This window comes from Hemiscyllium ocellatum, chromosome 1 (assembly GCF_020745735.1).
Source record: "Hemiscyllium ocellatum isolate sHemOce1 chromosome 1, sHemOce1.pat.X.cur, whole genome shotgun sequence".
Classification (NCBI taxonomy): Eukaryota; Metazoa; Chordata; class Chondrichthyes; order Orectolobiformes; family Hemiscylliidae; genus Hemiscyllium; species Hemiscyllium ocellatum.
This window is the reverse complement of record NC_083401.1, coordinates 161,148,336-161,176,151: the sequence shown is the minus strand read 5'-3', so window position 1 is coordinate 161,176,151 and position 27,816 is coordinate 161,148,336. Positions and strand designations below refer to the sequence as shown.

At 41.4% G+C, this 27,816-nt stretch overlaps 2 protein-coding genes across 5 annotated transcripts in view; one reads left to right on the top strand and one right to left on the bottom strand.

The window, feature by feature from the left end:
• prmt9 (protein arginine methyltransferase 9) overlaps positions 1-14,329 on the top strand; it is a 49,924-nt gene extending 35,595 nt beyond the window's left edge. For all 3 annotated transcript variants that reach the window (XM_060827243.1, XM_060827254.1, XM_060827263.1), the window contains 4 exons: positions 3,182-3,908; positions 10,058-10,211; positions 10,335-10,457; positions 13,244-14,329. In XM_060827243.1, the coding sequence (XP_060683226.1) occupies positions 3,182-3,908; positions 10,058-10,211; positions 10,335-10,457; positions 13,244-13,462 (1,223 nt within the window). In that variant the 3' untranslated portion in view covers positions 13,463-14,329. The remainder of the gene's footprint in view (positions 1-3,181; positions 3,909-10,057; positions 10,212-10,334; positions 10,458-13,243) is intronic.
• Positions 14,330-17,871: 3,542 nt separating this feature from the next.
• Positions 17,872-27,816, bottom strand: part of tmem184c (transmembrane protein 184C) — a 47,680-nt gene continuing 37,735 nt past the window's right edge. For both annotated transcript variants that reach the window (XM_060827220.1, XM_060827230.1), the window contains exon 10: positions 17,872-21,200. In XM_060827220.1, the coding sequence (XP_060683203.1) occupies positions 20,920-21,200 (281 nt within the window). In that variant the 3' untranslated portion in view covers positions 17,872-20,919. The remainder of the gene's footprint in view (positions 21,201-27,816) is intronic.

Here is a 27,816-nt window from a genome sequence, read left to right as displayed (position 1 = left end):
GACTGTTTCCATGCTGGACAGCTGTGACTATTGCAATGATGCTGCTCCTTGAACAAGGTTATGTTGCCCTTAGGTTATTTTTCCAGAGAGGTCGTAAAAGCAGTCAGTCCATAAAGTCTGGCTTGGATAGGTTTTGGGGCCAGTTTGATTGTAGCTGACAGATACTGCCTCAGGCAAAGGGGTTTCAAGTTTTAAAAAAATTGCTTGCACAATAAAAGGGGATTGGCCGGTTCTCCCAGCTAAGTCTTTCTCTGGTTTGGTTTGGGTTGTGGCAGCCTGGCCATTCACTGAAAGCAGTCAGGCAATTTGAGGCTGGTGACCCAAGTCACAGCTCTATGGGAGGGAGTGCTCCATTCTGCTCGCTCGCTCGCTCGCTCTCTCTCCCTCCCTCTCTCTCTCTCTCTCTCTCTCTCTCGCACACGCACACACACTCTCTCTCTGGTAAAACCCTGTGATTTTCCCTTTTGTGCCGAGAGGTATTTGGAACAGATTAAGTTGGGATGAGCCATTGGGTTTTCGGGTAGGTTAAGTTATTCTGTATTCTGTTCTCTTTTGTTTGTGTTTCATTTAGTAAGCTTGTAAATAAATGCTGTTTTTAAAATGAAGTGGTCATCTCTCCTGGACTATCCACCTTACACCTACTTAAAACAATTGGCAAAGTTAGGATCTGGGCTACTTTCTCCAAAAGGGGGTCTGGCCTGGTCCATTATAGCAGGACACTTCAAAATGTTCAGGACAGTCAGGTAGACTCAGTATGGTTGTTCAAGGGGAAATTCTGTTTGTCCAATTTATTGGAGTTGTTTTAGTAGGAGTGAGGTGTGTAATGGAGAAGGGTGAAGCGGTGCGTGTACTGTACGTATATTTTCAGAACACACTCGAAGCACATTTAAGGCCATTGTGGAAGATGGTCTAAAGGTAATGCCTTGAAATGGCTAGAAAATTTCCTAGCTAGTAGGAAAAGAAGTAGACATCGGTAGTTAATTTTCTGGTTGGCAAGATGTAATGAATCAGGTGCCAAAGCGCCCTGTTGTGGGGCCTCACTTATTTGCAGGTTATATTTACGGCTTAGATGAAGGGCCAGAAGGTATGGTAGTTAAATTTGTTGTTGACACAAAGATTGATGTGAAAGAGACCTAAGAAGGCTGAAAACCAATATAGATGCATTATGTGAGTAAGCAAAATGTCCTCAATAGGTTATAATGTGAGAAAATATGTAGTTGTCCACTTTGGCAGGAAGAATAAAAGTTAACTACCTAAATGGAGAACGACCACAGTACTGAGATGCAGAGCGATCTGGTTATCCTAATTTGAGAGTCTCAAAAGATTAATATTCAGGTATAGCATGTAATTAGGAATGCTAATAGAATGTTATAATTTATTGTGAGTTGAATGTTGAAGACAACAAGAGGGAGGTTTTGCTTCTGTTAACAGGACGTGGGTGCTTCCACATCTGGAGCATAGCGTATAATCTCTTTATTTAAGAAAGATGTAAATACATTGAAAGCAAAGAGAAGGTTTGTTAGATTAAATGTAATGAGTATGTTGGTTGAGTGATCGAATTATACAACATGGAATCCGACCCTTTGGTCCAACCCGTCCATGCTGACCATGTTCCCAAACTAAACCAGTCCTGCTTGCCTGGCCTTAGCCCAGATCCCTCCAAATCTTTCCTAATCATGGACTTATTTGAATGTCATTTAAATGTTGTTACTCTACCTGCATCCATCAATTCCTCTGGTGGTTCATTCCACACACGAACCACTCTGTAAAAAACATTGCCCTTTGTCTTTTTCCTGTCCTAAAAAAGATGTCCCCTCGTTTTGAACTCCTCCATCCTAGGGAAAAGACCCTTGCTATTCACCTTACCTGTGCTCCTCATTATTTTATAGCCTCTATAATGTCACCCCGAGGTTCCTACACTGCAGTAAAAATGGCCCAGCTTATTTTTATAACTCAAACTCTCCATTCCTGGCAATGTTCTGGTAAATCTTTTCTGAACCCTCTTCAATTCAATAACATACTACTTATAGTAGGGAACAGGGGGACCAGACTGCACACAGTACTCCAGAAAAGGCCTCACTCACATCCAGTCGAGCCTCAACATGACGTCCCTACTCCTATACTCGAAGGTCTGAGCAATGAAGGCAAGCATACTAAGCCTTCGCCACCCTGTCTACATGCGATGCAAATTACAAAGAACTATGTACATGAACTCCTCGGTTAATCTTCTACACCATGACCTAGGGCCCTACCGTTAATTGTAGAAGTCCTGCTTTTGCTTGCTTTACTAAAATGCAATACCTCACGTTTATCCAAATGAAACTCCATTTCCGCTCCTTAGCCCATTAACCCAATTGATCAAGATTTCTTTGTAAACTTTCTTCACTGTCTAGCAATTTTGATGTCACCTGCAAACTTCCTGACCGTGCCCTCCTATATTCTCATCCAAACTGTTTTATATAAATGACGAGTAAAAGTGGACCCTGCACCAATCCCTGTTGAACATTGCTGGTCACAGGTCTCCAATCCAATCCAAAAACAACCCTCCATCACTACTGTCTCCTACCATCAAGCCAATTTTGTATCTAATTAGCAAGTTCACCTATATAAACAACAGTTACCACTCTGCCCTCATCAATGTTTTTGGTTACTTCTTCAAAAAGCTCAATCAAGTTTGGATAAGGGAAGATTGGATAGGATAGGCAAGTATATGCTGGAGTTTAAAAAAATCAGGTGTGACTTCAATTGAAACACTTATAATTCAGAGAGGTCTCAACAAGGTAGATGTGGAAAAGGTAACTTTTTTTGGGAGAATGTAGAGCTGGATATCGTTGTTTCAAAATGAAGGATCACTGATTTGAGACAGGGATAAGGACTGATTTCATTTCTCTCAGGGTAATGAAGTTTTGGAATGCTGTACCTGAAAAGGTTGTAGAAGCAGAATCCTTGAATAATTTTAAGGTAGGGATAGGTAGACTCTTGATTAGCAAGCCAGTGAAAGGTTATGTTGGGTAGACAGGAATATAGAGTAATCAGATCAACTACAGTTACAGCAGGCTCGAGGGGCAGAGTGGCCTACTCCTGCTCCAAATTCATGTTGAATGTATGTTCTATTAATACATTTTGTAAAAGTGCATGAGTCTTTATTTACATTGTTCTCATTGTTTCTTTCCTGTTTTAGGCCAGTTTGTTAAACCTGGTAATACTCTAATCGTTGATGTTTCCTGCAATAACGCCTACCTGGTTTTTCACACTGTTGCCATATTAAGCCATGAACTCAGGATGGAAATTGAAGTGAATACCATGAGTGGTCAGAATAGCAGTCTTGCAAGTGAAGCTGAACTTTGTGATGCTTTGGCCAACCTTCAGACCACAAGTAAATCGAAAACAAACCTTCTAAAATGTATGCTTGAATCTTCTGAAATAGCTCGTCTCAATAACACACAATACAACGAGCGTTTCAAGTCTGCCTTGGACAATATATTGTCTTCATTAACATCAATGGACGATGGAGTCTGTTTCTCACAGACAATAGATGACAGGAGTGCAGATATGAATTGTGAAAATTCTAATGGTCAAAGCTCTTCAGATCTAACCTCTGACATATTGTGTGTGTTGGATGTTTCGGAAGGTTTCTCCATTTTGCCTTTGGTTGCTGCCAAGTTAAGAACTGTTAAAGTTTTCAGTTCCTTAGAAAAAGTTCAGCAACAGGCTGCATTATGTGCTCTAGCAGAATCTAATGACATTTCAAAAGATCTGTTGGAGTTTTGGCATAATTACCTGGAGGATGACTCTACACTATTACAACGACCTCAGTCGGGCAAGTTGTGGAGTGTGATTATTCTCGATGCTATCGAGGTATGTGGACTCATCCGACAAGGTTTGGTGGAGAAAGCAACTCTGGCTAGGTATGTCAGATTTTCTGTAATTATAAAATAAAACCAAACCCAAAATCTGATTAAGCAGTAAAGTCCCTGTTGCTGTAACAATGAGAGAGAGAGAATCTCCATGGATAATCCCAGTTTGATCTAATCTGTAAAAGTTCATAGATGTAGTGGGGATGTTTGAGCTTTTGTTCTTTGGGTTATATATTTGTGCACTCTAAAACCTGAAATGAGTAAGGGTTGATGCAGTTTTTTAAAAAATCAATATTGCCATTCATTTACTTAAATTGTAAATTGCTGTCACTAACCAAACTTAGTATGTTATAGAGGCTTAAAGATGAGATCTTTTGCTCCAACTCGCCCATGCCGACCGATGTACCCATCCAGATGCCTTTCAAATGTTGTACAGAGAAACCTCGATTATCCAGCATTCAAATATCTGCAATTCCGTTTATCTGAACAAGTTTGCAAGGTCCTGATGCTTGGCTAAACTGTGTTATCCGGCATTCAATTATCTGAACAAAATACTCCCTGCCCATGTCATTTAGATAATCGAGGTTCTTCTGCAATTGTACCAGCCTCCACCATCTGCTCTGGCATTTCATTCCATCCATGCATCACCCACTGTGTGAAAAGATTGCCCCTCGGGTCTCTCTTAAGTCTTTCCCCTCTCACCTTTAAACCCATGCCCTCTAGTTTTCAACTCCCCTACCCTGGGAAGAAGACCTTGGCTATTCACCATGTCCATGCCCCTTGTGATTTTATAAACCTCTGTAAGATCCTTCAACTTCTGACGCTCCAGGGAGAAAAAGCCCTAGCTTATTCAGTGCCTCCCTACAGCTCAAATCCTCCAGCAACATCCTTGTAAATCTTTTCTGATTCCTTTCAAGATTAACAACATCTCTCATGCAGCAGAGAGACCAGAATTGAAGGCAGTATTCTAAAAGTGGCCTCACCAATGTCCTGTACAGCTGCAACACGACACCCCAACGTTTACACTCCATGATTTGACCAATAAAGGCAAGTGTACCAAACGCCTTCACAACCCTGTCTACCTACGACACCACTTTCAAGGAACTATGCACCTGCACTGCTAGGTCTCTTTGTTTGACAACACTTCCCAGGGCCCTGCTTTTAACTATGTATGTCCTGCTCTGGTCTGCATTACCAAAATGCAGCACCTCACATTTATCTAAATTAAAATCCATCTGCCACTCCTCAGCCCTTTGGCCCATCTGATCAAGATCCTATTGTACTCTGAGATGACCTTTCTCACCATCCACTACACCACCAATTTTGGTGTCATCTGCAAACTTACTAACCAAAACTCCCAAGTTCACTTCCAAATCAAATGAAAATCAGTGGGCCCAGCACCGATCCTTGTGGCACACCGTCGGTCACAGGCCTCCAGTCTTGGGAAAAAAAACAAACCTCCACCATCATACTGCATCTTCTACCTTTAAGCCAATTGAGTAGATCCCCTTTGATTCCATGTGACCTAACCTTACTAACCAGTGTACCATGCGAAACCTTGTTGAATGCCTTACTGAAGCCCACATAGACAATGCATCTGCTCCTTCAGTTTTCTATGTCACCTCTTCGAAAAACTGTCAAATTAGTGAGACATGATTTCCCATGCACAATGCTGTATTGACTATCACTTATCAGTCCTTGCTGTTCCAAATGGATGTAAATCTGTCCCTCAGAATCCCCTCCAACAATTTACCCACCATTGACATCAGGCTCACTGGTCTATAATTCCCAAACATCTCCTTACCCAGGCTGTCGATGATGCAAGTATCTCAGCAAGGGGCTCCACAATCTTTGCCCTAACGTCCCACAAAGCTCTGGGGTGAACCTTATTAGTTCCAAGGCATTTATCTACCTTGATGTGTTTTAAGACCTTCAGAACTCCCTCTTCTGTAATATGGAGACTTTTCAAGACATCTGTTTATTTCCCCAAGTTTCCTACCTTCCATGTCTTTCTCCATACTAAATAATGATGCAAAATATTTATTGACTGTCACACCCATCTCCTGTGTTTCCACACAGATGGCCTTATTGATCGTTAAAGAGCCTTATTCTCTTCCTACTTATTCTTTTGTCCTTAATATATTTGTAAAATTTCTTTGGATTCTCTTTAACCCTGTTTGGCAAAGCTATCTCTTGTCCCCTTCTAACCATTCTGATTTCCCTCCTAAGTATGGTCCTATTGCCCTTATGCTGCTCTAGCGAACTAGGGAATCACCCCGTCTCAGCTGTCAGCACCTGACGTATGCCTCCTTTTTCTTGAACAGATCCTCAATTTGTGAAGTCATCTAGCATGCTATACACCTACCAGCCTTGCCCTTCGCACTAACAGGAACGTACTGGCTTTGAATTCTCGTTATCTCCTTGTTGAAGACCTTCCATTTTCTAACCATCCAACCTATGAACAGCTTTCCCCCAATCAACTTTTGAAAATTCAACCTAATACCATAAAAGTTGACCTCACTCCAATTTGGAATTTTAACATTTAGATCAGGTCTATCCTTTTCTTTAACTATTTTAAAACTGAATTATGGTCACTGGTCCTGCCTTATTTCCCAAGAATAGGTCCAGTTTTCTCCTTCTCTAGTCAATACATGCACGTACTGAATAAGAAAAATTTCTTGTATACACTTGATAAATTCCTCTCCGTCCAAGCCCTTAATACTATGGCCGTCCCAGTCTGTGTTTGGAAAGTTAAAATTCGCTTTCCATTACAATCCTGAAGATATCTCCGCCCTCCTTGCATATTTGCTTCTCAGTTTCCTGCTAACTAGTGGGGAGCCTATAGTACAATCCCAATAAGGCAATCATCTCTTTCTTTCTCAGTTCTACCGATATGACTTCACTAGATGTTCTCTCAGGAACATCCTCCCTAAGTATGCCTGCGGTGCTATCCTTAACCAAAGATGCCAACCCTCTCTTTTCCCACTTTCTATCCTTCCTGTAGCATCTTTACCCCGGAACATTAAGCTGCCAGTCCTGTCCCTTCCTGAATTTTATTTCTGTATCAGCTATGACATCTCAGTCCCATGTTAACCAAGTCCTAAGTTTGTAATGTTGTAATGAAATAAATGCAGTTTAATTTATCTATCTTACTTAGTTGTCTGCCATACTCTTGCCTGCCTTGACTATTTAACTTGCTCCCCTTATCTACTGTACCAACTTCAGATTTGAATCTTTTCTCGGTAACTCTTTGGGTTCCCCTCACCCATCCCCAACTTGTTTAAAGCCTCCCGAATAGTACTAGCAAATCTCCCCTTCCAATTTGGGTGCAACCTGACCTCCTTATACAGGTCCCCTTTACCCCAGAAGAGATCCCAATGATTCAAAAATGTGAATCCATACCGTCTCCACCAGCTCCTTAGACACGCATTCATTGCCCTCTCCTCCTATTCCTACTCTGACTAGCACATGGCACACTGGAATAATCCAGATATTACTACCCTCAGAACCTAATCTTAAACCTCCTGCCTGAAATCCTGTGCAGAACCTTGTCTTGTACACGTTGGTATCAACAACATGGGTAGAGCAACCTCGGGCCATTCTTGTCATTCAGAAAGTTCTGCACCAACTCTGAGTCATCCTTGACCCTGGCACCAGGGAGTCAACACCATTCTGATGCCTCGCTGTCGGCTGTAGAAACGTCTGTCTGTGCCCCTGACTAGAGAATCCCCTATCACAGTTGATCGCTTGGAACTTGATGTACCCCTCTTTACAACAGAGACAGTCAAGGCACCAGAAACCTGGCTGTCAATGCTATATTCCCCTGAGAGAGCATCACCCCCTGCAGTATCCAAGATAGCATACTTGTTTGAGATGGGGATAGCCACAGCAGACCCTGCAGTGTCTGTCTATCTCTCCTACCTTTCCGAAATGTAACCCATCTACCTGACTGTACCGGTGTGGCTTCTCTGCCTTCCATCACACCCCTGCCTCCTGTAAATTCCTCATTGCCTCTAACTGCCAATGTATGTGATCCGACAGGATTTGCAATCAAACACATTTCCTGCAGATGTAGTCTCCAGGAACATTGAAATGCTTTGTGATCTCCCACATCTGAAAGGAAGAGCTCATCACTCTGCTAAAAGTCACTTCTGCCCCTTTAACAATCTCTACAGATCCAGAAAATCCCGATATGCAAACACACCACACCACACTTGGCTCAAAAGCTCAGCATTAGTGAGGTCTTACTGCTCAAAAAACACTGCTCTGGGAAAACTCAATACCTATCTTTTATATTAAAATTCAAGATCTCAGTCAAACAAAAAACACCTCACCATTCCAACTATTATAGATTTACAAAAAAAATGTATACGTTTTATAAGACTTTCAATTAAACACTTAGCTGGCCAGGCTCTGAAACAGTACCTTTATTTTCGACTGATCTCCAGAGACGTTTGCCATTTCACTAAAGTCAGCTGTGAAAGTGCACTGTTGCAGTTAGGAAAAGCCATTATAAGCAGCCTTTCCTAATCCTCAAGGTGGGGTCCACAATTTCCAGACACAACAAACAAATGGATAAACAATCTTAATAAGTACAATTCAAACTGTTCCCAAGATTGCAGGACTGGATTGCCAGTGCTGAAGTTGTTTGGGCATCATCGTGAGGGTCGTTTTCGAGATGGAGTAGCTAGTAAAATGACTAAGTTGACTGTGGATGATGGTTGAAAATGCGTTGCTGGTTAAAGCGCAGCAGGTTAGGCAGCAGCCAAGGAATAGGAAATTCGACGTTTCGGGCATAAGCCCTTCATCATGATGCCATGATATATGTAAAGATAAGGACTGCGGCTATTAAACCTCCCTGAATATCTTTCTGCTATACCTTTGAAGAACTGACTAAGATGATTGAGGATACAAAGAACTCATTCAAATTTGAGAGAGATCTGCCCCACACAAAACCAGCTAACTGTCCCAAATAAGTCCATTCTTTTCCAAATAAGGTTATAATATTTATTCTAATTTACACAAACATTATATTCATAACTACGTACTGTAAAATGTAAAAACATTGTAAATATCTGATATAGGGAAGGCTTTAAAGTACACTGTTTTGCTACATTATAAACACAAGCTTTCAAATTAAATTTACCTACAACAGTATCAACCAGGAAGAATGCTAAATTCCTATGAACATTCCCTTATTTAACATGAGACCCAGTTTTTCTTCTTTAAATGTTTTTATGGGTATGTCTAAGCCATATAATGTGGCATTTGTTCCAATGCCTGTACCTTATGCTCTGTTGCAAAGACTGCTTGCTTCCTTCTCGATACCATTGTCCACCTCTTCCTCGCCTTCCTGCTGCTAAACCCCTCATCACTGTCTTTACCATATCCAGACTAGATTATTACAGTTCTCTGCTGTCCAACCTCCCATCCACCATTCTTCAGAAAATTCTGCTCATTCCAAACTCCGCTGCCTGCATCTGCTGCATTAAGTCCTGCTAACCTGTCCCATATATCTTTATTGCTACTCACCCAGTGCTTCAAATTTAAATTTTCATACATTTTGTTTAAATCCCTCGTGGTTCTGTTTCTCCCTGTCTTTCAACTCTGCAGTCCCCAACTATTCCTGTATCTCTTGCTCTTGTTTTGGTGTTTGTGCATTTAATAGTGTAAGGCCTGCACTCTGAAATTATCTTTCTTAAACATCTATTTCCTTCTCAAAACCAACTTGCTTGTGGTGATCATTCATCCCTCCTGTGGCTCAGTATCCAATATTGGTGATTATGCCTGTCTGATTTGCTTTGGGTGGTTTTATAACATTAAAAATGTTATGGAAATTATAAAACTACTGGAGAAACTCAGCTGGTCTGGCAGTATCTGTGGACAGAAACAGAGTTAATGACCTTTGCATGACTCAAAACAATAATTCTGTTTCTCTCTGCGCAGATACTATAAGATGGGTTGGATTTTTTGCTCTCACTTTGTTTTGACTTCCGACTTCTCGTATCCACAGTATTTTTGATTTTATGAAAATGAATGTTTTCTTTTTCAATCCGTCTTTCTTCTAGATCCGAAACGTTTGAGAGAGTGCTCAGTGCAAACTAATTTGTGTTCCAATGATCTTGCAAAGATGTAAATTATCAAAGTTTGGTGCATAAATTTAACTGTGCGGACGTGTATTCTTTGTATCTTGGTTTCAGGTGTCTGCTTCGACCAGAGGGAAGGTTACTGCCTCAGTGCATAAAAATATATGGAATGCTCATTGAATCTGAGACATTACAGCGAGAAAGTGCTGTCCAAGGAAAAGAAGCCACACTGGGGTTCAATATTGCACCTTTCATCAACCAATTCAAGGTTCTTTATGTATTTTTATCGTGTAACTATTAGACTGACTTAATTGTTTTTGTCAGTGAATGCACAGGGTAGGTGATGTATTTGATTAGAATAAGTTGAATGACCCTTTTCTCCCCATTAAAGGTGCCTGTCCACGTGTTCTTGCATTTATCCACACTGCCTCATATCCGATTAAGTGAGCCAGTGGAACTATTAAAGCTGGATCTGATGAGCCTGATCACTGATGAATTGTGTAGTGAAATCAGGGTAAGATCACTTTTCACGTTTACGTCATGCGCTGGTCAAACTTTAGCTCCTGGTTTTGTTCTCATTTTGAACACATTTTATGGTTTTGGCATCACTTGTTTCAAACAAATAAACTGAAATCAGTTGTTATTTCTTACTGCCATTAAGAGACTGTTTCCATTTGGTTTGATGTGAAGGCGACCCGCCATTTTCCATCAGAACAGTCACCCAACCCAGCTCATCATGGAATCTGCCAAATAATTGAGAAGCCCAGATTTTTTTTGTATGATTAATCAGTTTTCCAGGCATGGAGATAAAGGAAAATTAAATACTAGTAATGGTTCATTCATCAAGTCGCAGAGAATGAAGTGTAAATATTAAAAGTGACTGTTCAATATCAATGCAAACAATTTCACTTCATTCTCTGTCCCACTTTGGTTCATTTTATCTGAAAACCTTTTAGGTTGTTGTCTGAGTGAGGATGATTTTTATCATCCTATTCATTTATCAGTGCTACAGAAGCTTAAAATTCACATTTTTGGATGTATGTTTGCTAGCTGAGCTGAAAGGTTCATTTCCAGGCGTTTTGATACCTTACTCGGTAACATCTTCAGTGGACCTCATGTGAAGCAATGCTGAAAATTCCTGCTTTCTATTTATATGTTTAGGTTTCTTTGGGTTGGTGATGTCATTTCCTGTGGTGACGTTATTTCCTGTGGTGGAGTCACTTCCTGTTCCTTTTCTTGGGGTGGTAGATGGGATCAAAGTCGACGTGTTGTTGAGAGAGTTGCAGTTGGAATGCCATGCTTCTAGAAATTCTCGTGCGTGTCTCTGTTTGGCTTGGCTTACGATGGATGTGCTGTCCCAGTCGAAGTCCTGTCCTTCCTCATCTGTATGTGAGGATACCACTCCCTCCGTGACTCCCTTGTCAGGTCCACACCCCCACCAACCCAACCCAACCTCCATTCCCGGCAGGAAATGCAAAACTTGCGCCCACACCTACTCCCTTACCTCTCTCCAAGGCTCCAAGGGATCCTTCCATATCCGCCAGAAATTCACCTGCACCTCCACACACATCATTTATTGCATCCGCTGCACCTGATGTGGCCTCCTCTATATTGGGGAGACGGGCGGAACGCTTCAGGGAACACCTCTGGGATGCCCGGACCAACCAATCCAACCACCCCGTGGCTCAACACTTTATCTCCCCCCTCCCCTCCACCTAGGACATGCAGGTCCTTGGACTCCTCCATCGCCAGAACATAACAACACGACGGTTGGAGGAAGAGCACCTCATCTTCCGCCTGGGAACACTCCAACCACAAGGGATGAACTCAGATTTCTCCAGTTTCCTCATTTCCCCTCCCCCCACCTTGTCTCAGTCGATTCCCTCGAACTCAGCACCGCCCTCCTAACCTGCAATCCTCTTCCTGACCTCTCCGCCTCCCACCCCACTCCCGGCCTATCACCCTCACCTTGACCTCCTTCCACCTATCACATCTCCATCGCCCCTCCCCCAAGTCCCTCCTCCCTACCTTTTATCTTAGCCTGCTGGACACACTTTCCTCATTCCTGATAAAGGGCTTATGCCCGAAACATTGAAATTTCCTGTTCCTTGGATGCTGCCTGACCTGCTGCGCTTTAACCAGCAACACATTTTCAGCTCTGATCTCCAACATCTGCAGACCTCACTTTTTACTAGTGAGAGATCCTCACATCTTGATGAGGAAGGACACCACTTCGACTGGGACAGTACATCCATCCTAGGACAAGCCAAACAAAGACATGCACGAGAATTCCTAGAAGTATGGCATTCCAACCAGAACACACTCAACAAATACATAGAGTTAGACCCCATCTATCACTCCCTGAGAAAAGAACAGGAAGTGACTTAATCACAGGAAATGACATCACCAACCCAAAGAAACCCAAACATATAAATAAAAAGCAGGAATTTTCAGCATTGCTTCATCTGACGTCCACTGAAGATGTTACCTAGTAAGGTAACAAAACACCTGGAAATGAACCTTTCAGCTCAGTGAACAAACCTCAACCTGAGCTACAACTCTTCTCAAAATTCGCATTTTTGTAGTTAAATCCATTTATGGCCCTATGTCTGTAATCCAATCCAGCTCTGCAAGCCACTATAAACTCTGCAGTTGCCCAGCTCTGATACCTTACACATCTTTGATATCCTTTGTGCCTCTATTGGTGGCTATATCTGTAATTGTCTATATCTTAAGCTCTGAAATTGTCTCAAGAGATTTCTCTACAAATGATTGATTTCACTGAAGGTTTTTTTGACAGCTTCATAGAATCCCTCTACAGTGTGGAAACTGGCCATTCAGCCCAACAAGTCCATACTGCCCCATCCGAAGAGCATCCCAACAAGACTTACCCCTCCCTACCAAATCCCTTAACCCTGTATTTCCCACAGCGAATCCATCTGACTTGCACATCCCTGGACACTGTGGGCAATTTAGCACAGCCATCTTTTGGACTGTGGGAAGAAACCACAGCACCTGTAGGAAACCCACACAGACACTGGGAGAATGTGCAAACTCCACACAGTCAGTGTTCGAGGCTGGAATCGAACCTGGGACCCTGGCGCTGAGAGGCAGCGGTGCTCACCCTGTAAATTCAATGCATTATTTGAAATACAATGAAGATTAATCAATATTACAATACTATGAGTAATACAGTATTAAAATATATTAGAGATTATTTGGTTAAATTTTAACGACTTGTTTATTCAGCTATCTTATGGAAGCATATTCTCATTCCTGTTAATCTGTTTAAAATTCCAGGTTCAAGTACATTCATCTGGAAGAGTAACAGCAGTTCCATTTTGGTATGAAATTTATCTGGACACGGATGTCAGTCTCAATACTTGGAACGATACTTCCCATTGGAAGCAAGCTGCCTTTGTTTTGGATAATCCAATCCAAGTTATTTCAGGAGATGAACTTAGACTGAAAATTCAGTATCACAAAAGTAGTATCTCAATGATTGTAAATCACGGATAGTTAATTTTATACTCAGTTTGTCATACCAGACTCAAAATGTTCAGTGTTTCTGTCACCATGGATGTTGCCCGACCTGCTGAGTTTCTCCAACATAACTCTTTGTTTCAGATTTCTAGCTTTGTGTTTTCCCTTTATTATTATTTTAAAGTTGGGCTCATTTTAAAAAAAAAATGTAAATTGAATGGAGCTCTATTTTAGTGCATAAGTTATTGAGTATCAACGATTTGTCAAGTTGAATGGGGAAAAAATACCAATACAAAACACAAATTCTTCCAATGTTGTATATCTGAAATTAAATTAAATTGCATAGAAATGCTCAGCAAGCCTGAATACGTGCATGGAGCAAGAACATTTCAGGTCCATGATCTCATCAGAGGTCATGAAAGGCAATTGCCTGAAATGTTAAACAAGATACTTAAATAAAACTTTTCTATCCACTGCTAAAAGAAACACACCGCAAGAAGAAGAAAGATATTAGAATGCTATCCTGTAATACTTAGTGCTGCACTTACAATGATTGATTATTGTTAAAGGCAAAAGTGGCACTTAATTTAAATGACCAGTAACCAGAAGATGAAATTAAGTGCCAGTTTAGTCTTTTTGATGAGGACAAAGTGGTGGCCTAGATATCAAAGAATTCCCTGCACGTCTTCAAATAATGCCAGAGAATCTTCAAAGTCCACTAATTTCATCAGAACAAAACTCACATTTGGACAAACTGCACTTTCAATAATGCAATACATGTTTGTGAATCCCTGCATATACTGGCCATGTGTGGAATATCATCTTGTATATTTGTACAAGCATGCTTCTGTGCTTCTTTATTGTCATCACATTTTCTGTGATTTTATCATGTGATACTAATTTGTCAAGTTATTAAATGTTACTTTTAACAAATAAGCACAAATATTTTGTTCCAAATCAGTTGTTTTTATAAGGAATCCTTTTCAGAACAGGTTTAGCTAGTAATGAAAATTGTGTTGCAATTTTTCTTCCAATTATAGTTTCTGTAATTGCTGGATGCGACTGAATGCAAGTCTCCACAGTTGACAACCAGCTGTTTTAGTAATTGTTTTACTTGTTAATGGGTCATGGGTGTTACTGTCTGTGCCTGTGTTTATTGCCATGTTTGAGATGAAACGGAGGTGGTAAGCTGCCTTGGTGAACTGCTGCAGACCTTTGGAATAGATGTGCCCACAGTGCTGTCAGGGAGAGAGTTCCAGCATCTTAATGGTGAGTGACTTGGAAAACAACCTGCAGATAGTGGCGTTCCAATGCACCTGCTGCTGTTGTTTCTCTCAGGTGGAACCAGCCCTAGTGAGTTGTTTCAGGGAGCTATGAAGGTTGTGTCTGTACTTCTCAATAGTGGTAGAGGGAATGAATGTTGAACATGGTCCCAGTCAGGTGGGTTGCTTTAGACTGGATGCCACCAAGTTGATTGAGAAGTGTTTAGAACACTTATCTCGGCAAGTGGAGAATATTCCACCACATTCCTCCCTCATAGATGTTGGATACTTATTTACTCATTTTCGTCCCACATGAGATTTCACAGGATCCAAAGACAATACTGATGACTTCCAGGTCAACTCTTCCCACCTGTGCTAAGTTGGGAAAGGAAAATCCCAGGAATTGTGGTGTCTGGGACTTGGTGGCAAGGTGTGATCTGAGTGTGCCTTTATTAGGCTGTTGCTTGACTAACACGTGGGACAACTGTCCCAACTTTGCCACACCCCCCCAGATGTTAGTAAGGATTACAGGGTCAGCAAAGCTCTGTGATTATTCACAAGACAAAAGCAGTAATTCTGGAGGCTGGTCGAGTCTGTTTTCAATGTTGTAGACCCTTGGAATCCCAGGTGCTTTGCTGCCTCCCAAGTGCTAAGGCATTGTGGAAAGCTGGAAAGGGATAGGATGCATCTACTCACTGTCTACATAGGAGGTTAGAAAGCAAGATGTCAAAAGAAGGTAATCTCAGAATTACTTTTCCAGATACAAACTAAAAGCAAGGAAAAGTTAGGGAGCTTACTCCTTGGCTAAAAAGGGATGGTTTCCATTTTACTGGGCATTCTGGTTAGAATGAAAGCTGTTCTGGAAGGATGGGCCACATCTAAATGGGAACCGATGAATTGGCAGAACAGCTATTTAGCAGTGTGTAGTTTAAGCTGGGGAAGGAAAATAAAAACACACCAACAAGATTAGAAATTAGGTGGACAAAATTAAACAAGTAATAAAAGGAAGGAATTAAGGGAATACTAAAACTTATGATTACCATAAGAATTCAAGTAATCAACCAAGGTGTCAGCTCAAACAAAAATTGGAAAATACACTATTTCCAAATGTGAAGGTAAAGTGCACACATTACACTGGTCAGGGTGAGAAATAAGAACACTACATCGGGTCTGTTATTCAATGAGATCATACCTGATCTGATGACGTCACCATAACCCAATTGTAACTTAATTCACATACTGATGACAAACCTGAACCTTGCATTTACTTAGCACAGCCTTGTCAACCTTGTGCTGTAAATTCCACTGATTTATTATTCTCAGAAAATAATTCCTTCTCATCTCGGCCTTCGATGTCTGAATCCTTACACGGAGATTCTACCTTCTGGTCCTGTACTTCCCACAAGGGAACCAACCTTTTTGCATCTACCTTGTCAAGGTCTCTGTACGTTCTTCTTAGTTCCAGTGAGTACAGGCTCAGTCTTTCCACCCAAGAAAATCCTTCCATGTACAGAATCAGTCTAATGAACCTTCTCTGAACTGCCTCAAAAACCAATTTTTCTTTCAGGGGATCAAAACTGCTGTTCGTTAGCAGGTTTTGAGAAGACTTGTAGCTCAGGTTGAGGTTCTGGATGTAGATTTGCTCACTGAGCAAACCGACATCCACTGCTGTTAGTATTCCAAGTGTGGCCTGGTGAGAGGCTTGTAGAGTTTTAGCCAGCCCTATTTTTACAGTTCACTACTTTCCAAATAAAGGGCAATTGACCTTGCTGGTGACTTGTTGCATGTGTTTGGTAGCCTTTTGAGAATGAAGACTCCAAATCCTTTGGTCTTTCATCTTTCTGAAGCCTTTGTCTGTCTAAATAATATATAGCTGAAAATGTATTGCTGGAAAAGCGCAGCAGGTCAGGCAGCATCCAAGGAACAGGAAATTCGACGTTTCGGGCATAAGCCCTTCATCAGGAATGATGCCCGAAACGTCAATTCTCCTGTTCCTTGGATGCTACCTGACCTGCTGCGCTTTTCCAGCAACACATTTTCAGCTCTGATCTCCAGCATCTGCGGACCTCACTTTTCCCTAAATAATATATAGCTCTATTTTCTGTGTGAAAGTGCATAACTTCAATTTTCCCACATTGTTCTGTTAAGATTTTGCCCACATTTAAATCCCTCGTTAGACTGTTAGCCGCACTATTTGCCTTCCCACCTCTCCACAAACTCATTATCCAAGTCATAAATCTATATTAATGTAGTTGAATATATTCATGTATAGGCTATTATTGTGGCTCAGTCACCAATCTCTATCACATTCCTTTTGTTATAGGTTGCTATCCCAAACTGCCCCTTTTATCCCAACTCCTCTGCCTTCGTCAATCCTCTATTCCTGCTAATATACTACCCCAACACAAAGGGCTCTTAAGATGAGCCCAATGTGCAGTACTTCACTGACTGCATGTAAAAAATCCAAATATAGCATATTTGGTCATTCCCCTTTACCCTGTTTGTTACCTCCTCAAAAAGTTCTAATCATTTGTCAGATTAGATTACTTAATGTGGAAACAGGCCCTTCGGCCCAACAAGTCCAAACTGATCCGCCGAAGCGCAACTCACCCAGACCCTTTCCCCTTCACCTAACACTATGGGACAATTTCCCATGGCCAATTCACCTGACCTGCACATTTTTGGATTGCGGGAGGAAACTGGAGCACCCAGAGGAAACCCACCCAGACACGGAGAATGTGCAAACTACCTGAGTCGCCTGAGGTGGGAATTGAACCGGGTCTCTGGCATTGTGAGGCAACAGTGCTAACCACTGTGCTACCGTGCCACCCACAACTTCTCCTGATTTTGCTTGGTTGTCTGACTGTATCTTTCTAAATAAGGTTGGGAAAATGAAACTTAGATGCAAGTGGAGTAAAGGCAAGAGGATTACATTTGAGAGAGGAGACAGGGGCCACAAGGTTAAAATGGAGACAGCATAGAGACCAAAATACAAAATAAAATTACATTCATGGAATTGAAGTACAGAACCACCTTCACTAATTTTGAGTGTACTGCTATATACTGATTGATCTGTATAAAGTTTACATTTTGCAAAATCATACCACTTGAAGTATTAGTCCAATCTGTATAAAGTATTTTTTAAAAATTGTGTTCTTAACAAGGAATCAAAATGTACCAGAGTCCAGTTTCACATGATCCATGTTTATTAAGCAATTGGTAACTTTTGTTCCAGGTTTAACTGCTATGTTACAGTTTAACAAGTAAAATTCAAATTTTCTATTCTTTCTGAATAGAATGTTCAATATTGTACAGTTACATTTTAGTAGAGTTGGGTTTGATTTACATAAAGGCCATTTATTCAACTTGCAGTGAACCTAATTGTTTAATATTTATAGTCATCATTCCATTTTTATTCTGGAAAGGTGAATAAATCTTCTTGATAAAACAGATTCCAGAATAAAGATACACTTCCAATTGTTACAGTACCTTTTCCAAATTACAGTAATTAGTGCGAAAACCTCCAATTGGTTAAATTTCCTTAGCAGCCCAGCATTATAACACTCCTGATAAGTTTTTGGTGCTTAGATGGCTCTGATGTGTCAAAATGGTATTAATTTTGGATAGGGAACAGTCCTAAAGGACTTTTCATAAATGTACAAGTGCCAAGTTAACTTTGTCTGTACTCATGCTTTTTGTTTGAGACAACCCATTCTAACTTGAAAGACGCAGGAGCCACAGTTTGTTTTCAGTAATTTGATTGATACAACTTGGATCCATTTCCTGCTGTTAGTCACAAAATTGCATGTTTTGACATATAATGACAGTCGATAATTTGAAATGCCACTGAAGTGGGATCTGCTACACATAGCTGTGATTATTGTTTGGAGTCAGGTCTTACAGAAAATACACTTTGGACTCTGCATAAAATGCAATAAATGTTTTGTTTTCTTTTAAAAGTGATTTGTTTGAAAAATTGTACAAGTGATCTTTTCATAACCACAATATTTGACAAAGGGCTTTTGTGGCAACTGTCATGGGGACTTTTACATCATCCAAAGGGACAGCTTGGATTTGGACTTAGCATCGAAACGGACAGTACATCAGACACTGCAGTACTTCCTCAGGCCTAGAGTGAACCGTACGCCAAGCTTGTGCTCTTAGCACAGCCTTTTACCTGAGAGTGCACTGTAAGGCTCTTCCTATCAGTAGAAATTCCCATCAGTGGAGGAATTTTCTTAATTCATCCAAGGGATGTACGCATCACTGGTAAGATCATCATAGCCCCTCTCTTAAAATGTGGATTATAAATTCTCTGGTTCTGCATTAAATACAACTTCTCTTTCTTGAGCATCCCTGTGGCAGAGTACTTCAAGACTAATTCTAAAACTCCAATTACTCTTTCCAGAAATCAGGTTTGACGTCTGTGTTTAACCTTTCAAGAAAAGAGAAACACTGATTGGATATCAAGTTACCTACATTGCTCACATCCAGCCGACACTGGTTATAAATTGATCTTGGCAGATGCAAATGGATCATCAATCTTTAAGCATGATGCACAACTCCCAAAATACAGCAATTATATGCCAAAATGGTCCACTATGAAATCAAAAAACTTCTCCTGTAGCTAAATGTTTCTACTTTACATCAGATTATTTATAACTCCTGGCATTGCAATTGTGTAATGTGTCTGGAGCTTACTCAAGCCTGTCATATTAAAATTTGAAATCTTGTGGATAAGTCACCTAAGAAACCCAAATTTCTTTTTAAAATGTCCTGCCTGTTAAATGTAGAGTATTGGGATCCCACCACCCCACCCACCCTGGTACCCTGTATTTCCAGATAAACTTAGACTGGCTAATGTTCTAAAATTCAGGTTGAATTACAGTAAAACATGGGTAAAAGTAACCAGCTGGTACAGGAAAAATGAAGTATGTTTTTTAAAAATCATATAAAACTGATCTTTACTGACCCTAGTTGCCATGCTCCACCCTACTTAACCTAGTGTGGCATATTCCTGACATTTATTATTCCTTAGCAAAAACAGAAATTGTGGGAGAAACTCAGCAGGTCTGGCAGCATGAGAAGAGAAAGGAGAGTTACTGTTTCAAGTCCAGTGACTGAAGTTTCTCTAGCAATTCCTACTTTAGTTCAAATTTTGGTTTGCTTTAATTGTGCTCACTTCAATTTTCTAGCAAGCATTATTTGTGCAGGAGTTTTATCACCTAATCAGTTTAATTTTGTTACTGTTTGCAAGTGATAAGTAGAAAGGACAGACAGTTGCTTTGTCAGTTCTAACAAATGAGCATTGTATCAAAAAGGGGTTAAAATGCTCAAGCAATTTAAGGTTGAAAAATACCATTCATTTGTAATGAAGAACAACACCTTCCAACATCTCCATCTCGAACATCCAATGGAACAGTTGCATAGTGTCCAGAACAAACACTATCCAGACTTGGAAGTATAATGCTGTTACTTCACTGTCACAGGGTCAAAATCCTGCAAATCCCCGCTTAGCAGCATGGAGAGAGTGTAGCCTAAAACCATTGCTCAGTTGACTGGACAACTGGTTTGTGACGCAGCCTGATGCCAACAGCATAGATTTGATTTCTACACCAGTGAATGTCACCAAGGCCCTACCTCCTCAACCCTGGACCTCACCTCGAGTATAATGATTCTCAGTAATCACACCAGTCATCTCCCTCTAGTCTCAGAGGACCACGAGCTTTAGTCTCATTCGGGTGACTTTCATTTGAGCAATTCAAGGAGGTAGTCCCCCACCACAGTGAAGAGCAATAAGGGATGGGTAATAGATACTAGCTAACTGGGGATGCCCACAACCCAAGAAATTAAAAAAAAAAGTGGTTGCTGCAGTAACACATGACTATTAAAATTTACTTCAGATTTAACAATGCTCGTTAACTAGTAATTTGAGACTTCTGCATGTTGATGGATCCTATAATGTTCGAACCAATATTTTGGCATCACTGGCAGATTGTTATACTTTAGATGCACAAAATTATGAAATTGTTTTATGAATTTATTTAGTCAGTACTCCTCCTCATTCCTCATCAGCTTTCTTAATAATAGTATTAGAAATCTAATATTAAAGTCTCAAATAGAGATCATCCGTACTATTCAGTATAATTATCTATGGTACCAACAGAACATAATGACCTGAAAGGAGTAGGAGGTGAATAGCTGAAGTACCAGTATATATCCTGATCAGCTTCATGCTGAGTTGTTAGGCACCGGATTTAAGGAGTCTTCAATGTCTTTCGCTTTGGCTAAATTATCGAGAGAGTCATTTGGTTCTGGAACAGATGTGGGATGAGATGCAAGAACTGCATGTGTTTGTCCAAATCCTTGGTAATGTCCCAGTGGAGAAGGTGGGAGGGATGGAGTATCAGAGTTCAGGTCCTGGCTTGCTGAAGACAGAAGACTGGTGTGCTCATTGTGCTCTTCTTCTACACCAACATTGGTTTTCCTTGGTCGACCCAAAACCGTCCTCCCTTCACATTTAGAAATAGAACGTTATTCATTTTAAAGTCAACTTCTTACTGCAAGCCACATCCATCAAAGTGACATCTTGATGAAGGAGCAGCCACTGCATTTACACACCATTCACCAGATTCAGTCAGCTGTACAGATTCCAACTTCCTTGGAACCCTTTTACTGACTTTAACCTGTGCTACATAGAAGAGCATTCTGCTTTATTAGATGCCTCCCTCCAGAAATCTCACCTGGAAGCAAGAAATACTTGAGAAAGCAGGAGGAGAACAATCTCGGTGTTCTAAAGCATAAAATTCAAGGCACTGCAGACTTGAACAGCTTCCTCAGGAGCTCTGACAGGTAACACTATTCTGAATACCAAGTACAACAGAACAATAGATTTACTCTAAGTACTGGCAAATGGTATCTGTGCAAAATCAGCTGGACAGAGTCTCATTTCGAGTCCAGTTGGGCGCTGGCTCAAGGAGACAATTAAAACCATCAGGGCAGCTGCTGCAGCATTTGAAGATTAGGTATTACAACATGGTCTAGCATCCTCCAATCACAGGGCAAGATTTACTCTGTGCTGGACAGAGTTTGATCCAACAGCTAGGAACATGTTAGCTCCACACAAGGAATAAATATTATATATGTCGTAACTACCTTCTACTAAACTGGAAAACAGCGGAGATGATACCAACTTTGCTTCAGTATTCATTCGTGAGAGGGACCTTGTCATTTGAGAGTTCACCGTGGAACAGGCTGATATGCTCCAACAGGTCAATGCTGAGGAGGAGGATGTGCTGGAAATTTGAAAAATGTGAGGATAGATGGGTATATCCTGTCTGGCCCAGGGGACCGAAGGTTAATATGGGAAGCGAGGGAAAAGAATTGCTGCTCCTTTGGTGATGATCTTTGCATCCTCACTGTCCACTGAAGTAGGACCAGATGATTAGAGGATGGCAAATGTTACTCCCTTGTTCAAGAAAGGAAATAGGAATAATCCTGGTAATTACAGACCGGTCAGTCTTATATCGGTGGTGGGTAATTATTGGAGAGGATTCTGAAAGACAGGATTTATGATTATTTAGAAAAATATGACTTGATTAGAGATGGTCAACATGGTTTGTGAGGGACAGGTCATGCCTCACAAACCTTATTGAATTCTTTGAGGATGTGACAAAACACATTGATGAAGGTAGAGCAGTGGATGAGGTGTATATGAATTTTAGCAATATGTTTGATAAGGTCCCCTATGGTAGGCTCATTCAGAAAATAAGGATACATGGGATACAGGGAAGGTTGGCTGTCTGGATACAGAATTGGCTGGCTTATTGAAAACAGGGTGGTGGCAGATGTAAAATATTCAGCCTGGAGCTCAGTGACCAGTGGTGTTCTGCAGGGATCTGTTTGGGAGCTCTGCTCTTTGTGATTGTTTATGAATGAGTTGAAGAAGTGCAAGTGTGGGTTAGTAAGGTTGCCGATGACACAAAGATTGGTGGAGTTGTGGGTGGTGCGGAGGGCTGTTGTAGGTTGCAATGGGACATTTCCAGGTTGAACTCCATCTGACACTTATCAGCCCAGCTCTGCATCCTGTCAAAGTGTGAAGTGATTCATTCGGGAAGGTCAAATTTGAATGCAGATTACAGGGTTAAAGGCAGGATTCTTGGCAGTGTGGAGGAACAGAGGGATCTTGGAGTCCATGTCCATAAATCGCACAAAGTTACCATCCAAGTGAATAGGAGAAAGTGAGGACTGCAGGTGCTGTGGATCAGAGCTTAAAAATGTGTTGCTGGAAAAGCGCAGCAAGTCAGGCAGCATCCAAGGAGCAGGAGAATCGACATTTCGGGCATAAGCCCTTCTTCAGGATTCCTGAAATGTTGATTCTCCTGCTCCTTTGATGCTGCCTGACCTGATGCGCTTTTCCATCCAAGTGAATAGGGTTGTTAAGAAGTCATATGGTGTGTTGGCTTTCATTAGCAGGGGGATTGAGTTTAAGAGCTGTGAGGTTATGATGCAGTTCTATAAAACCCTGGTTAGACCACACACGGAATATTGTATTCAGTTCTGGAAAGATATGGAAGCCCTGGAGAGGGTGCAGAGGGGATTTACCAGGATGCTGCCTGGTCTGGAGGGCATGTTGTATGAGGAAAGTTTGAGTGAGCTAGAGCTTTTCTCATTGGAAGAAAGAAGGATGAAAGCTGACTTGATAGAGGGGTACAAGATGTTGAGAGGCATAGATAGTCTCTGGCTATCCACTCTATTTCTCAGGGTGGAAATAGCTTTCACAGGAGGGCATAATTTTAAGATGATCCCCTAATTGAGGGGAGATGTGAGAGGTAGGTTCTTTACACAGAGTGGTGGGTGGGTGGAATGCACTGCCAGCGGTGGTAGTAGAATCAGAGACATTAGGGGCATTGAAGCGACTCTTGGATGATAGCAAAGTATGTAGGTTAGTTTGATCTTAGAGTAAGATAAAAGGACAGCACAACATAGAGCGCTGAAGGGCTGAACAGTACTGTCCTGCACTGTTCTAGGTTCTAACTCAAACTGCTGATTTTGGATTGGGGTTCATCAGTCTTAGATTTGGTAATAAGTAAAACTTCATAATCAATTTACCCCCAAATATAAACTGTCCATTGGAGACCAACAGCGCTTAAAAAAGTGGCTTTTAATTGATAACAAAGAAAATGACCTATGGCTGGAAAGAAAATAGTAATTTTTTAAAAAATAAGCAATTTGAGACAGAGGAAGCCACCTTACGATTGTAAATGGTACAGCAGTCAGGCAGGAAGAAACTGCTGGGAATCTGATTTTAAAAAAAAATACAAGTATGAGGGTAACCAAGGCTGTCTGACACCAGTGGAGAGATACAAAGAGAACACTTGGAGTCAAATAGATCACCTATTCAGAATCATTAACAACAGTATTTTACCTCAGGTATTATGAAACATGGTTTTGTTAAGAGGAAATATGTTAAAATAATTTTTGGGTGAATTAACACAGTTGTGGAGTGCAATGCAATTGACTTCAGGAGGTTAACTGATCAATGTGTCACATGAGAGACAAAATACAATATAGCAACCGTAGTCCTTGGTAGCAGCAGCATGGAAACTACCTGGTGAACTGCTGTTACTCAGCCTTCAGGGAAGTCCTCACCCCAGAATTAATACATGATCAATTTCTAAAAAGATGTTCATGATCTAGAATTGGATGTACAGCACAATTTCAAAATATTATGTTGGGTCCAAGTTTAAGTATGGCAAACTATAAATGCAAGTGATAGATTTGAGGAAACGTACAGGATGGTGAAGTTGACAGAATATGCTGCAGCTGAATTTTTAAACTCGCGAAGTGACTCATTTTGGTTGGAAGAACAAGAAAATGCAATATAAAGGATATACTTCAAAAGGTAGGCAGGAGCGGAGGGGGCTGGGGTACGGACGGTAGTGGTGCAAGGCTTGCTGGTCAAGTTCAGTTTTGATTTCACTGACTTTATATTGCACCCTTGTCTTAAGTAACAAAGTCGAGGAATGTTGTAGCTCCTGTAGCCATTTCCCCGGACAGGTAAGAGCTGAAAATGTGTTGGTGGTTAAAGCACAGCAGGTCAGGCAGCATCCAAGGAACAGGAAATTCGACGTTTCGGGCCGGAGCCCTTCATCAGGAATGAGGAGAGGGTGCCAGGCAAGCTAAGATAAAAGGTAGGGAGGAGGGACTTGGGGGAGGGGCGATGGAGATGTGATAGGTGGAAGGAGGTCAAGGTGAGGGTGATAGGCCGGAGTGGGGTGGGGGCGGAGAGGTCAGGAAGAGGATTGCAGGTTAGGAGGGCGGTGCTGAGTTCAAGGGAATCGACTGAGACAAGGTGGGGGGAGGGGGAATGAGGAAACTGGAGAAATCTGAGTTCATCTCTCTTCCCCGGACAGGTAACTCTAGGTTGTGAACAGGCACTGTTCTCCAGTCCGCTTGCAAATCAGAACACAACGCAGGACAATGTAAAGCAGCTGTTCAGGAAATCACAACCATGTATGGGATCATAAATACAAAAACCTCACTATAATTTATAAGAATAAGTTATATATTAATAATCATATCCCTTATATAATTAATAACCAAAGGTACATGAATTTTGTACTAAAAGCAGTCATTGCTAAAAAAAGGAGAGAAATTCACATCTTGTATCCTTGTGCTCAGTAGGACAAGGAAGCAAGAAACCAAATATGAAAAAGGACAAATTTACACAGCATAAAAAAACTGATTGGTTGGGCCACTGTTGGCATAGGGACGCACTAGAGGCAGTTAAGTGTCAATCATCACTCTCAGAGCAGGCAGGTTGACTCTGATTGGTCAGGGCATTGCTATGGGACTGCAGAGATTGATAATCCCCCACGATCCTGTTCGTACTGCAGGGGGTGCAATGTGTGTACAGGTTCTTTTTGCCTACTTTAGATACGATCTTGTCTGTTAATATATGTTGTAGTTTCTAGCATAAGTGCATCACACTTTGCTTTATTATTAAGTTGGGCTCAATCTTAAACTGATTTCCAGTATCAGTCTTAATGCAGTCTGGCATATTTAGTAAATGTCCTGAAAAATGCAAAGGCAGTCCTGGAGGTTAATTTTGTAGCATACAAAATTGTAGGAATAAGAATGCTGTTTTGGAAAATGTAGGGGGTGATGGATTCTCAAGGGAACGTAGCACGAACAGCTACATTGAGACTGGCTCTAATGCAATGAGGGGTAAATCAGCTTCCAAGAGATCAATTGTGTTAGGGGATTCTGCAGTCAGAGGTACAGAGAGACGTTTCTGGGGCCAGCAGAGACAAAGCAGAATGGTGTGTTGTTTCCCTGGTGCCCGGATCAAGGATGTCTCAGAGAGGGTGCAGAATGTACTCACGGGAGAAGAGAGACCAGCAGGAGGTCATTGTCCACATTGGAACCAACGACATTAGAAGGGAAAAGGATGAGATTCTGAAGGGAGATTATAGAGAGGTAGGCACAAATCTAAAAAAAAAGGTCCTCAAGGATAGTAATATGTGGATTACTCCCAGTGCTACAAGCAAGTGAGGGCAGGAATAGGAAGACAGCGCAGATGAATGCATGGCTGAGGAGCTGGCGTATGGGAGAAGGATTCACATTTTTGGACCATTGGAATCTCTTCTGGGGTAGAAGTGACCTGTACAAGAAGGACGGGTTGCACCTAAATTGAAAGGGGACTAATATACTGTCAGGGAAATCCTCCCGAGAGGATTTAAATCCTACTTGGGAGGATTTAAACTAGTAAGGTGGTGGTGGGGGGGGGGGGGAAAGAGAGTGAACGGGGACCCAGGGAGATAGTGAGGAAAGAGATCATTCAGACTGGTACAGCTGGAAAAAGGAGCGACTCAAACAAACAGGGCAGGCAGGAACAAGGTTGGACTGATAAATTAAACTGCATTTATTTCAAGGCTAGAGGCAGAACAGGGAAGGCAGATGAACTCAGGGCCTGGTTAGGAACATGGGACTGGGATAACCATAGCAATTACAGAGACATGGCTCAGGGAAGGGAAGAAATGGCAGCTTAATGGATGTAGGTTTACTCACTGAGCTGGAAGGTTTGCTTCCAGATGTTTCGTCACCATACTAGGTAACATCAATGAGCCTATGGTGAAACACTGGTGTTACATCCTCCTTTAGATTTGTGGTAAACCTCCCTAAACACACAAATAGAAAGAAAGTGCTTCACCAGAGGCTCGCTGATGTTACCTAGTATGGTGACGAAACGTCTGAAAACAAACCTTCCAGCTCAGCGAGCAAACCTACATCCAGTACCTCAACCTGAGTTACAAATTTTCTCAAAACTTGCTGGCAGCAAAATGTTCCAGGATACAAATGCTATAGGAAGGATGGAGGGTGTCAAGACAGGAGGGGGAGTGGCATTTTTGAAAAGGGATAGCATTACAACGGTAATTAGGGAGGATATTCTTGGGAATACATCCAGGGATGGTATTTGGGGGGAACTGAGAAATAAGAAAGGGATGACCACCTTATTGGGATTGTATTATAGACCCCCAAATAGCGGAAAATTGAGAATCAAATGGTGTGAACATAAGAGGTTTAGTTAGTAAGTTTGCAGATGACACCAAACTTGGAGGTGCAGTGGACAGTGAAGAAGGTAACCCCAGAGTATAACGGGATCTTGATCAGAATGGCAGATGGAGTCTAATTTCGATAAATGCAAGGTGCTGCATTTTGGGAAAGCAAATCAGAGCAAGACTTATACACTTAATGGTAAGGTCCTAGGGAGTGTTGCTGAACAAAGAGACCTTGGAGTGCAGGTTCATAGCTCCTTGAAAGTGGAGTTGCAGGTAGATAGGATGGTGAAGGCGGCGTTTGGTATGCTTTCCTTTATTGGTCAGAGTATTGAGTACAGGAGTTGGGAGGTCATGTTGTGGCTGTACAGGACATTGGTTAGGCCACTGTTGGAATATTGCGTGCATTTCTGGTCTCCTTCCTATCAAAAGGATGTTGTGAAACTTGAAAGGGTTCAGAAAAGATTTACAAAGATATGGCCAGGGTTGGAGGAATTGAGCTTTAAGGAGAGGCTGAATAGGCTGGGATAGTTTTCCCTGGAGCATCAGAGGCTGAGGGGTGACTTTA